The sequence below is a fragment of the Puma concolor genome, chromosome D1 (assembly GCF_028749965.1).
Source record: "Puma concolor isolate L17-30 chromosome D1, mPumCon1.1.hap2, whole genome shotgun sequence".
NCBI lineage: Eukaryota > Metazoa > Chordata > Mammalia > Carnivora > Felidae > Puma > Puma concolor.
Genome location: NC_141676.1, coordinates 59,898,688 through 59,912,903, shown reverse-complemented (window position 1 = coordinate 59,912,903; position 14,216 = coordinate 59,898,688). Strand labels below are relative to the sequence as shown.

The following is a 14,216-nucleotide window of genomic DNA, read 5'->3' as shown; positions in this document are numbered from 1 at the left end:
CATTGACACCTTGTGGTGAACATCCTAATTTAAGGTATCGAATGTAAAGAGTAAAGTGGCTCCTAAGTAAGTGGAACACTTAATCCAGGCATTTCCAAGGGTTAGAGAAGCACAAATTTAATTACCATCACACACACTGCACGTAAATTTGGAAAGAGCTGCTATTACTTTGGTAACACTGAAATTAGCCTACGTTTTTAAGTACGGGAGGAAAACTCTGAATAAAACCTCAGGTCACTGTCTTCCTACGAAATGTCACAACACATCTGACGTGGGGTTCTAATGCTCTGGTTGTAGGTGCTGCAAAATCCTTGCCTTTAGTCAAGATTTCCTATTTTTCCGAGGCATTCACATTTAAAAACTGGAAGGAATATAGGCATCCTAGTGGCAGAACAACATAATGAAAATCATTAACTAGAATATACTCTCAAAAAACAATCAAGAGATCTGGGTTTAGTCCTGACACCAAATGACACTGAGAATTTTGTGAAGTTAAGTGACATTAAAGAATTCAGACTCTGTGTTTTCACATAAAATTACTGATCAAGAAGTAACAATTTCATACACCAAAAAAAGGCATCAGGGAAAGAAAAACATATTACTTTTAAAAATTACTCCATCACCAATGTTGACTGAGTAAAAGAAGGGAAACTGAACAAAGCTAATCAGCACAAAATTAAATTTCCCAGAAAGCACTCTACACAAATCATGGCAAGAACTATGAGAAAAAAAGAAGTTTTAATTTAGCAGATAAATGATGTTTACTCTTACTAATGTCTAAGAGAATTATCAGAAAAAGTTCCATCTTACTCCTTAATGTTGACAAGTACAATGTAAAGTTTCTAGTTCCAGAGTAACTCTCCGGGCTCAGGTAATTTGGTTGATACACAGGCGCTTGACCTGATTCAAAAGAATACATCTATGTTACCAGCTATAAATGATTTACACAGAGGTAATGAGAAGGCCACTGCTAAGAAGGCATTTCAAACTGCTGACACCCCTGAGGAATCTGGAAAGCATCTTAGAAATAAAACCCCTAAGACATATTATCATTGCAAGAATCAATGTTAAATAAATGAGCAACTAACTACCAAATGCATCTGATGATTTTGAATTCATGGTGGGCTCTGTGATTTTCAAAAAAATTTCCCTGTCATTATGCCATGTGCACCTTATAACAACCTTAACAACCACCAATCTAGAAACGTAAGACTCTGAAAAGGATCTGCAAAACTTGCTTGCCGGAAAACCTTCACACCAACTTCTAGTCTAGCTCTTACTTGCTGCGTGCTCTCAGATTAATCATTTAACACCTCTTGGCCTCAGCTTCTACACTGAAGACAAGGGCTGATCCTTGATGTCTGAACACAAAAAGCTTCTAAGACAGTAAGAGAATAACTGTGGGAATGCGTATAAATTACACAAATTTATAACATTGCTGCTTCCCACCTTTTAGAAGAATCCGAGAAGTTAAATGAATTCAGATAAACCAGGGATAACTAAAGTCAGGGTCAAATTAACCAAAGCATTCTCTGTTAAACCATGCTGCTTCCCAAGATCCTACAGTATTTCTTCAGTTCTTATTTTCCTATCCCATTAGAGAGCGTTCAATACTGCCTGAATCTCTATTCTCTTAGTTTCTATGATGCCGCCTTGCCCAAATCCTCCTTTTTTCACAGACTTCATATTTCTTTTTCTTTTAATTCTCTGGATTTCTCTAATAAGATCACACCATCTCACACTTGGAAAGTATCTTTAAAACAGTAATATCCATACCCTCATTTCACTGAGAAAGGCAGGTCAAGAAATATCAGTGGCTTACCCAAATTTCAAACTATTTCTGTACATTCTTCTTTTTAATACTTAAAACTCAATGTACTCCCAAACCGAATAGGCTCAAAACTATGAGTTATATATATTTTTTTTTTAATTTTTTTTCAACGTTTATTTATTTTTGGGACAGAGAGAGACAGAGCATGAACGGGGGAGGGGCAGAGAGAGAGGGAGACACAGAATCGGAAGCTGGCTCCAGGCTCTGAGCCATCAGCCCAGAGCCTGACGCGGGGCTCGAACTCACAGACCGTGAGATCGTGACCTGGCTGAAGTCGGACGCTTAACCGACTGCGCCACCCAGGCGCCCCTGAGTTATATATTTTGACACCTCCTGCTTTCCATCCAGTTACCAATCCTGTCCATTTTCTTACATATCCTAAGAAGTCAAAGGGGAAGTACTTTCCAGATAAGAATCAAAAGTCATCAAATGCTTGTGGTCACTATAGTTGAAATCATGGTCTCTTAAGAGCAATTTACACAGGCATGTGACCAAACTTTATCATCATGTATAATAAGATTCAAGATTTGCAAAGGAAAGGCCCATTCCATAATGTTTATAAAATAAACAATCATCCAATTGGACAAGAGTCCAACCATCCTTCTGGACTCTTCCTCTAGTAGATATACTGAGGATGTCTAATGGTCTGAAATTTATGATGTGTTATGTAAACATTAGAAAATTGCTGCCAAAATCAAATTTCAATGAACCATCTGTCTAAGTGGGGTGAACATAGGCTGAATGTCACTGTTACCTTTATTTTGAACTGCATTTATTTTGGTTGCCTGCCTCCTGGGAAAATGTCCTTGATGATCTACCACTTTGAAAATTAAAAACAAATTTAGAAAATTTTCAAAATTAAGCCCAGACATTATGAAAATATAGAGTTAAGGCATTTAGTTAAGCCTCTGAGCCTGAGATTCATGCAAAGCTCCTGTGCCTTGCCAAATATGATTCTTTTAAGATGAACAGCAGGTCAAAGATCTAAGCCATGTCTGGGGCTATTGGAGGGCTTTTTTAGTAATGTTGTAGTTGTTAAGATTTTGATAAGTCTAAATTCTGTACCTCTGGTTGCTGCTCTTTATAGTACAGAAAACCGGAAAACAGCTCATGTCCCTGTTTTGAGATCACTGGCTTCCAATCATTCTCTCCCACTGTCCAGAGAAAGGAAATGGCTTTCCAAAGGCTTTGAGAAACAGATAAACTTAAATCACTGTAGCTACAAAATTTATGAAGCTCTCACAAAAAAATGCTAAGCCTGAATAACAACTTCTAAAGCTCCCATACATTTCCTCACACAGAAATGTCACAAACTCAAAATGAGGAACATTCTTTAGAAAATGCAGGCAGTTTGAGAAGTTTCTTACCGCAGCAAAGAGAAGACGTCATAAGAATTGCGAACACAGTTCTGATCCACCTGAAGAAGAATATTCTTCTGAGCAATTGAATATCCCTGAAAGACATTAATCAACAAATTAATGAAAGCAAAACAATAAAATATGTGTAAAAATTAATCTTAATGTCTGTCTTCTAAAAATTATGATTTAGAAACACCTCAGTAAATTCAAATTGTTATTTCAAAAAGTACAATTCCCATACTTAAAAGGTAAGTGAATTTAAAATAAGTATCTTCTAGTATTTTCCCACAGAAGTCATATTTCACATTAGATTGTGGTGAACTTCCCAGGGAAGTCCCAGAAGTCTTTTTAACATATTATGTGACTGAAGAAGAGTATTAACAATAATATTTCAAGTAATGTGTAGCCATCATATATAATGTTTTTATGGAGGAAAAAGCCATTCCAAGTTCTAATTAGGAATACCAGAAACATTTCTACTTAGTGAAATAAAGGTGGTAGAAGAAAGGATGATTTCTAAAGAGAACACAGCAGAATTCCATAAGAAGAACAGAACAGGTACCTGTCACTTAAGAAATGCAAAGTAAACAGTAGTCAAGAAAAAGACTCTGCACCCAGACCACCTGGATTACAATTTAAGCCCTTAATACAGCAGCTCTGCAATCTTGAGCAAGGCACCTTAACTCTCTTAGTTTAACTTTGGTTTGTTTCTTCATTCATAGAAATTCTTCATTCATGGAAATGATAACATTATCTACCTCACCAACTCCTGTGGAAATTAAAAAAGTTAATATTTGTAAAGTGAAAAGTACGTAATAAGTACTATATAAATGTTTGCTACAATGCTAATATAAGCATTTTTTTAAAGTTACATTGCCAGAGACAGTAGAAGGTTATTAGAATATGAACAACTTTATGCTAACAAAATGAATCAGATACCCTCTAGAAAAAGTCAACATGCCAAAATGGAAATGAAACATCTGAACAATCCTGTATCTATTTTTTAAGTGAATAAATAATTGAAAAGCTTCCCACAAAAAAAGAAATCTAGATACAAAAGGTTTCATTGATGAATTCTATCAAACATTTAAGAAATAACATCAATTTGGGGCTCCCGGGTGGCTCAGTCAGTTAAGCGTCTGACTCTTGGTTTTGGCTCAGATCATGATCTCAACAGTTCAAGAGTTAATGAGTTTGAGCCCTGTGTCAGGCTCCACAGGGAGTGTGGGGCCTGCATGGGATTTTCTCTCTCTCTCTCTCTCTCTCTCTCTTTCTCTCTCTCTCTCTCCCTTTCTCACTCACTCACATGTATGTGTTCTCTCTCAAAATAAATAAACTTAAAAAAAATAACACCAACTTAACAAAAAAAATTAAAATAAAATAAAATACAGGAAAAGAGAACAATTTCCAACTTACAAGACCAGCATTACTGATACTAAAACTTGACAAAAACACATACACACACAATTATAGACCAAAATCCCTCATGAACACAGACACAGAAATCCTTAGCAGAATATTAGCAAATTAAACCAATAATATAAAGATAAAACAATAACATGTCATTATTGACTGAATTTATTCTAAGAATGCAATACTGGTTTAGCACTTAAAAATTAATCAATTAGAAAAATACATGATAGGGGCGCCTGGGTTGCTCAGTCGGTTAAGTATCTGACTTCAGCTCAGGTCAGGATTTCATGGTCATAAGTTCAAGTGCTGTGGTGGGCTCTGCGCTGACAGTTCAGAGCCTGGAGCCTGCTTCTGATTCTGTGTCTCCTTCTCTCTCTGCCCCTCCCCTGTTTGTGCTCTCTCTCTCTCTCTTTCTCTCTCTCTCTCAAAAAATGAATAAACGTTAAAAAAAAAAAGAAAAAGAAAAATACATGATACAATTGTAAACCTATCTTGATGGCAAACAATTATAAAGATGTAACTTGTCACAATAACATAAAAGTGGGGGTACAGAGCTATTTGGAAGAAAAGTTTTTGTGTAATATTAAAACTAAATTGGTATTAATTTGAACTATGTGGTCATAAATTAAAATCCTGATTGTAATCCCCAGGGCAACCACTAGAAAATAACTAAAAGATACATTGTCTGAGAAATGAGAAAGAAATAAAAATGTTATATGAGAAAACATCTAACACAAAAGAAGGTAGTAATGGAGAAATAGAGAAACAAGATATAGGAAAACAAATAGAAAATCAGAAGTCCTTCTGTCTCTATAATTAATTAAGTGTAAATGTATTAAATGCTCCAATTAAAAAGCAGAGATTGGCAGAATGGATTTGGTTTTAATGATCCACAATATGATATCTACAAGAGTTGCACTTCATTTTTTTTCAAGTTTATTTATTTTTATTTTGAGTGAGAAAGTGTGAGCGGAGGAGGGGCAGAGAGAGGGGAGGGAGTGAGAATCCTAAGCAGATTCTGCACTGTCAGGGCAGAGCCTGATGCGGGGCTTGAACCCAAGAACCATGAGAGCATGACTTGAGCCAAAACCAAGCGTCGGACGCTAGACTGATTGAGCCACCCAGGCGCCCCAACAGGAGTTGCACTTTAGAAACAAAAACACAAATAATAAAAAGGACAGAAAGATATTACATGTAAGCAATAACCAAAAGAGAGCTGGAGTGTCTATACTAATATCAGACAAATAGACTTTAAGACAAAAAATGTTACAAGAGACAACGACATTGTATAACGAAAAAAGGGTCGGGAAGATGTAATTATAAACATATATGTACCTAACAATATATAATAAAAAATATGAAGCAAAAACTGACAAAACTAAGGTGAGAAATAGCTGGAGATGTCAACATCCCACTTTCAACAACAGATAGCACAGCCACACAAAAGATAAACAAGGAAACAGAAGACATGAATAATACCATAAATCAACTAGACCTAACGGACATATACAGATTGTTCCACCTAACACAACCATATAGACATTCTTCTCAAGTGCATATGGAACATTCTCCAAGCTAGACCATATGTTCAGCCACAAAACAAGTCTCAGTAAATTACTAAAAACTGAAATCATACAAAGTATCTTATCTGACCACAACGGAATGAAACTAGAAATCAATAACAGAAGGAAATTTGGAAAATCCACAAACTGCAAAGTAAGCAACATACTCTTAAACAACCAGTGGGTCAAAGAACAAATCACAAGGAAAACTATTAAATACTTTGAGATGATTAAAAATGAAAATACATCAAAATATGCAGAATACAGTGAAAAAGTGCTGAGGGAAATTTACAGTGGTGAACATCTACATTTTTTTAAAAAAGTAATAAAGGGCTCAAATCGATAACCTAAACTTCCACCTTAAAACACTAGAAAAAGAACAAACTAAGCCCAAAATAAGGGAAAAAATAATAAATATTAGACCTGAGATCCAAATAGAGAATACAAAAACAATAGAGAAAATCAACAAAAGTTAGTTCTTTGAAAAGATCAACAAAATTGACAAACCTCAAGCTTAGACTAAGAGAACAAAAGAAGACTCAAAAGCACACTAAAGTCAGGAATGAAAATGGGAACATTACAAAGCTTATAGAAATGAAAAGTATTACAGAAGATGTGAACAATTGTATGCCAATAAATCAGATAACCTAGATAAAATGGAAATTGCAGAAACACAAAAACTCCCCAAAATAGCTCAAGAAGAAATAGAAAATCTGAACAAACCTACAACAAGTTGTTAAGTTGTTGATTAGCTAAACTACTCCATGGAATTGCTACCTCAGCAACACATTTTGTTTGGTCATTTTGTTTGTTTGTGTGGTCAACACATTTTGTTTTGTTTGCAAGGACCTTAAACAGACTCTAGACCTCTAAGGAAAGCACGTGTCCTAACAAGCAGGCCACAGAGACACAAGTAAATGTAAGTTTGCTTACGTGAATTAATGACAGGACTTGTGATCAATGGTCTCTCCTGGTTCCCAGTGCCTGTATGCTTTAAGTGTCCCTTACCCATCAGGATAAAAATCTTGATGGAGTTCACAAAAACACTGCTCTTTTTGTTTGAATGGACAAATCTAGCCCCAGCCCAGGAACTCCAAAGCACTCCACCCACAAACCCTACCTAATAAAGGTACTTTAACCCAGGTTCTGCCTCTCTCTGTACTCTGCCTTGACCTCTTGATGTGGCCCCTGACGGCATGTCCTGTAATTCCTCTAGGACCTGTGAGTAAAAACTTTTCTGTTTCAACATCTCTTGTGATCTGTTACCAAACCATGGCTCACCAACCAGCACCTTGTGCTCCACCTAATAAATGTTAATTTAATGAAGTCATAACACAAAGAAGTTATGATCAGGAATCATAGAACTCCCAGCAAAGAAAAGCCCAGGACCACATGATTTGACTGGTGAATTCTACCAATCATTTAAAGAAAAAATAACACTGGAGCAACCTGGGTGGCTCAGTCAATTGAGTGTCCAACTCTTGATGTCAGCTCAGGTCATGGTCCTGTAGTTCATGGGACTAAGCCCCGCATTGGGCTCTGTGCTGACAGCAGAGCCTACTTGTGATTCTCTTCCTGCCCCTCCCACTGCTCGTGTGTGCTCACACTCTCCCGCTTTTGCAAAAATAAATAAAACTGAAAAAAAATTTTTTTAATAAAAAAGAACACCAACCCTTCTCAAAGTCTTCCAAAAAATGAAAGAGGAGGAAATACTTTTTACCTCATCCCATGAGGTCAGTGCTATCCTGATACCAAAGCCAGATAATAACATCACAAGAAAATTATAGATTAATATCCCTGATGAATGAATATAGATGGAAAAAATTTCAACAAACTACTAACAAAGTTAATCCACCCATATATTAAAAAATTTAAACCATTTAGCCAACAATTCCACTTCTGGATATATACCCAAGAGAACTGAAAGCAAAGACTCAAAAAGGCATTTGTACATCCATGGTCAGAGGAGCATTATTCACAATAGTGAAGGAGTGGAAGCAACTCAAATGTCTATCAACAGATGAATGAATAAACAAAACATGGTACATTCATACAATGGAATATTATTTAGCCTTAAAAAGGAAAGAAATTTTGACTCATGCTATAATATAGATGACCCTTGAGGTGATTTATGTTTCCAGTAAAATAAGCCAATGACTGTATGATTCCATTAATAGGTATTTACGGTAGTCAAATTCACAGAAACAGAAAGTAGATGGGTGCGTGCCAGGGGCTTGGAGGAGGGAGAGATGGGGAGTTACTGCTTACTGGGTAGTTTTTCCGTTTTACAAGATGAAAAGAGTTCTGGAGATTGATGGTTGCACAACAATGTGAACATTCTTCATGCCACTAAACTATACATTTAAAATGGTTAATATGGTAAATTTAGTATTATGTACATCCCACCACAATTTAAAAACACTTTTTTTTTGAAAAGGATTATATACGAGGAACAAGTGAGATTTATCTAAGGTATGTAAGGATGGTTCAATAAATGAAAATCAATGTGATACACCAAGTTACAGGACTCACACTTCCCAATTTTAAGACATAGTACAAAGCAACTACCCTCACTACCAAAATAGTGTGGCACTGGCATAAAGGTAGACATAAAAAGACCAAAGGAACAGAACTGAGAATCCATAAATTACCTCAAACAGCTGTGGTCAACTGATTTTAGACAAAGGACAAAGATGCCAAGACTCACTGGAAAAAGAATAGTCTTTTCAATAAATGGCGCTGAAACAACTGGATACCCACGTGCAAAGAGGATGACTTGGACCCATCATTAACATCATATATAAAAATTAACTCAAAACAGATCAAAGACCTAATTGTAAGAGCTAAAACCATTAAACTATTAGAAGAAAACACAGGGTACATCTACATAACCTTAGATTTGACAATGGATTCTTACGTATGACACCAAACGCATAACCAACAAATGCAGTAATAGATAAATTGAGCTTCATCAAAATTAGCAACTTTGTGCATCAAAGGACACTATAAGAAAAGTAGAAAACAACAACCCACAAAATGGGAGAAAATATCTGCAAATCATATCTGATAAGGGTCTCACATCCAAGATACATAAAGAACTCTTAACAACTCAATAGAAAGACCCACAATCCAATTAAAAAATGGCTAAAGGACTTAGAGACATTTCTCCAAAAAAGGTACACAAATAGCCACCAAGAACATGAAAAGATGTTCAACGTTATTAGTCACTTGAGAAAGGGGAATCAAAACCACAATGAGATACTACTTCATACCCACTAACATAAGTGAAAACAAACCAACAGATAAACAAGCAAAGTCAAAAAAAAATTTTTTTTAAGTAATTTCTACTTCCAAAGGGGACACTGAACCCAAGATCAAGAGTCATGTGCTCTACCAACGGAGCCAGCCAGGCACCCCAAAATTTTTCAATTAAAAAAAAGAGGCCCCTTGGTGGCTGTCGGTTAAGCATCCGACTCTTGATTTCGGTTCAGGTTGTGATCTCATGGTTCATGAGCTCAAGTCCCACGTCTGGCTCTGCACTGATAGCTGATAGCACAGAGCCTGCTTGGGATTCTCTCTCCTCTCTCTCCCTATCTACCTTTACTCTGCTTACATACGTGCATGTTCTCTGTCTCTCTCTGTCTCTCTCTGTCTCTCTCTCTCTCTCTGTCTCAAAACAAATAAATAAACTGAAGAAAGAAAAGAAGCATGGGCAAGGATGTGGAGAAATTAGAGCCCTCCTATATTGCCATATTGCCACTGGGAATGTAAAACGTTGGACACTGTAAAAAAGTTTAGCAGTTCCTCAAAAAGTCAAACACAGAATTACCCTATAACCTAGCCAGTCCACTCCTAGGTACATACCTAAAAGAAATGAAAACAGGTCCTCAAATACTTGTATACAAATGTTCATAGCAAAGTGTTCACAATAACCAAAAGGTAGAAACAACCAAAATATCCATCAGTGGATGAATAAACAAATGGGGTGTGTGTGTGTGTGTGTGTGTGTGTGTGTATACATATATATATATATAAAAGGATATTTCTTAGCCACTGAAATGAGAGAAGTATTAACACATGCTACACATCGATGCCCCTCAAAAGCCATAAGGCTAAGTGAAAGCGGCCAGACACATTTTTTTCTCATAAAAAATCATCCAGGGGCGCCTGGGTGGCGCAGTCGGTTAAGCGTCCGACTTCAGCCAGGTCATGATCTCGCGGTCTGTGAGTTCGAGCCCCGCGTCGGGCTCTGGGCTGATGGCTCAGAACCTGGAGCCTGTTTCCGATTCTGTGTCTCCCTCTCTCTCTGCCCCTCCCCCGTTCATGCTCTGTCTCTCTCTGTCCCAAAAATAAATAAACGTTGAAAAAAAAAAAATTAAAAAAAAAAAAAAAAATCATCCACACCCACTAACCTACAACTAAAAGCAATTCACTATAGCAGGAAAAGAGCATTCATATGAAAGCAAGGATCCTGGGTTTTAATCCACACTGCTTATCATGGAAGTGAGGAAAACAATTTAATTCCTCTAGTCCTCAGTTTCCTTAATTATAAAATGAAATGAAACTACTAGCAATAAAAACAATAATAAAAAATGACAGCAATACACCTAAGAGTAACATTTATGAGCATTTACAGTATGTCAGGCAGTACTGTTTTCCAAGCTAATATTAATAATTTAAATGTGAATATGTTAAGCATTAACATATTTTTCACACAACCCCGTGAAACAGGAACTATTATTATCCCCACTTTAAAGGTGAGGAAACTGAGACGCAAAGAGGATTAAGTAGAAGAGCCATGCAGTCTGGCTCCACAGCCCATTTTCCTAACGACCATGCTACACTTGATCTCTAAGACCTTTCCAGTTCTAAAATTCTGGGTCGATGTACATTTAAGGCAACTTAAGGACACAATTAAACCCTTCTGCTTCAGCCACCACTTAGCAATTAACATTCTTAAAATATGCTAAGAGCCTTGTTCTGAATGACATCTAACTTCACCAGATGTGCGATCCTCACAGACCTCTGATGAAGGATTATAATGGAAAGAAATGGCTCGTTTGTATCTGGTTATCTGTGTGAGATACTGCCAAGTGCCAAAGAGCCCAGAGGAGATTTACATGTCACTCAAAATTCTTCTGAAGCCAGGCCTAACAAAGCTTCTTCAAGGAAGGGAACAGGCACCAGTCTGGGTGAGGGCCTGCCTATTAAATTGTTCAAGAAAATGGATGATTAATGTCACATAGCCAGCGAGCAGGAGTAATTCCAGGCAGATGATCGGGTGTGTTTCTAGATCCGTGGTCAACAAACTTTGTCAACAGCCAGATAGTAAATATTTTAGGCGTTGCAAGCTCCATGTCATCTCTATGGCATATTCTTTGTTTTCTCCTTCGAATTCTTCACAAATGTAAAAACCTCTCTCAGCTCAGAGGCCATACAAAACCATGTGCCAGACTGTAGTTTGCTTACTTCTACAGTGGATCATTGGATAAGTTACCTTTTAAAGTATGTTACTGGGGGTGCCTGGGTGGCGCAGTCGGCTAAGCGTCCGACTTCAGCCAGGTCACGATCTCACAGTCCGTGAGGTCGAGCCCCGCGTCAGGCTCTGGGCTGATGGCTCGGAGCCTGGAGCCTGTTTCCGATTCTGTGTCTCCCTCTCTCTCTGCCCCTCCCCCGTTCACGCTCTCTCTCTGTCCCAAAAATAAATAAAAAACGTTGAAAAAAAAAATTTATAAAGTATGTTACTGTACCTTCTGACAGTTTTTAGTAGCTACTACAGTCCCAAGACTATCCTGAACTCTATTAGAATTTTGTTATACTGAAATAATCCAGTTGACAGGCTTATGAAGCAAACAGTATTATACACACACTTACTTATTTCGGTGTTTACTGCACACCTAATGCAGGGTGTCAGGCGATCACGACCATCCTTATAGAAGGAGATAAGCCAGTACACTATGACGTATACAACCCAGTTAAGGTTCTAAGCGAAGTAAAAACTGCAAAGGTGCCAGAGGAAAGGTTAAACAAGAAATAGCTATGGGAGCTCTGATGTAGTAAAGATTCCATCTAGTAGGAGCAGAAACATCAAAGGCTGCAGGGGTGGCAGTAATTGAGATAGATTAAGAAGTATTAAAAAGCTGAATGGCAGTGAAGGAAAGTCCCACACAGACTGAACACCTTTAGCCAAAGCATGACAGTGGGAAAACATAAGCTGCATTCCGAGAAAATTAAGTAGTGGTCCAATTTGTTCAGCTTTAATGATGTGGAAATTACTTGGAACCCCGGAGAGGAAAATAGTGGGAAACAGGGCTAAATAAGTAGGTTGGGAGGGTCAGAGCAGAGAAAGCCTTGAATGCCATGCTAAAAAGTGAAGACAATCTCCAGGCGGTAAGGACTCAGGAAAGGTTTCTGACAGTGTAGCACAATGATCAGAGGTGCGTTTAAGGAAGGTTACTCTGGTAATGACAAATATGATGCGCTGGAGAAGGCAGAATGTCCAAACCCCAGTTACGAGGCCATTCTAAAAATCCACACATATGAGAGCTCAAACCATAAGAGAGAGAAGATAAAAGCACAGATAGAACTAAAAGTACTCTCCATACCACTGACTGGATCTGGGCTGATGGAGGGACGGAAAGCAGGTCAGAGGTTTAGAAACATCTAGCAGACAATAAGAAGTCACTCTATAAAGCCTTTAAGCAAAGGAATAAAAAATGAAAGCATGCCTTAGGAAGATTAATCAGGCAGTGGTGAATAAGGCAGAGTGGATATAAAGAGACCAGAGGTCAGAGGTCACCGGGGAACTACTACAGTAACCCAGCCTTATGGCGGTGCCAGTCTGAGCTTGGATCATGCATGGCAATGGAGCTGGAAAAGTAGCCACGGACAGGAGTCATTTCAAAGGACTCAAAAGAGTCTAGTGGCCAACGGAATAGAGTAGATAAAAAAAAACAAAAAACTGCCATACTTGAGGACTGCATAAATGGGAAAATAGTTAATAACGATGTGGAAAATTGGAAAGGAAAGCAAACCTGGAGAGAATAATGAAGAGTTCTGTTTTAAGTATGATAATTTGCAAATAGCAGGTATCCATGCAAAAATGGTCCAAAACTATTTAAACATAGAGAAATAGAATTGTGAGTGACAAGCCATACAAATGACGACAAGCAACCAGTGTACCCCCTTAGAACGTATAACGATCTGCCACTACAGAAGCCTCATTCATAACAAATATTTACTAGATTACTACTAAATCCCAGGCTAACCACTAAGGATAAATGAGTAACGAAGACAGACACTGCCCCTGCCCTTATGTGCTCTACAGTCTAGTAAGAAAGAGAGATGAGCAAATGGGCAATCAGAACACAACCAGGTAAGGGTCACTGATGAGGAAAATGAAATGCAAGGTGCTATAGGAGCATAAAGAGAGGTATCCAAACCGGACTTAGGGGTATAACACAGAAAACCTTTCTGTGGCGATGGGTTCTAAGCTATGGGTGGGGTGCTTAAAAATCAGGAACCATTTCACACGGCGAGAACTTTTAAGCCACTGATTACTCTAAAATGATTGAAATAAGAGAGGGGCATGACCAGCATTTTAGAAAGATAAATCTGGCTGTAATCCAAGTAGCAGGAAAGTAGTTATTTAGCAGACACCATCAGTAGTGATTCAAAAAAGAGAGAGGGGGCCAGGATGACTCCCCTGTTCTGACTTGAGACAATACATGGAGAGTGGTACCACTCACCAAACCAAGGAACACAACAGAAGTTTCTCAAGATGGGGAGAGGAACTGAGTCAGTTTGGGACTCGTAGAGTATATGTGTCTCTGACACATCCAAGCCATTTGACACAAGGCTAGATATATGGAAACACAGACTGGAGATGTGGGCTTGAGAGGATCTGAATCCAAATACGACATGTTCATAAGATGACAAAAGGCCCAAGTGGAAGCCTGAGGACGATAACTTAAAGGCCTCCACCAAAAGCCTTCCCCAGCAGAACCAACAGCATTCTATATGTTATTCTTAAAACTGTGAGCTTTGCACATA

At 37.9% G+C, this 14,216-nt stretch overlaps 1 protein-coding gene across 1 annotated transcript in view; it reads right to left on the bottom strand.

The window, feature by feature from the left end:
• Positions 1–14,216, bottom strand: part of UVRAG (UV radiation resistance associated) — a 299,395-nt gene that overhangs the window by 216,352 nt on the left and 68,827 nt on the right. Inside the window, exon 6 of the mRNA XM_086678352.1 lies at positions 3,199–3,284. Coding sequence (XP_086534478.1) covers positions 3,199–3,284 — 86 coding nt within the window. The remainder of the gene's footprint in view (positions 1–3,198; positions 3,285–14,216) is intronic.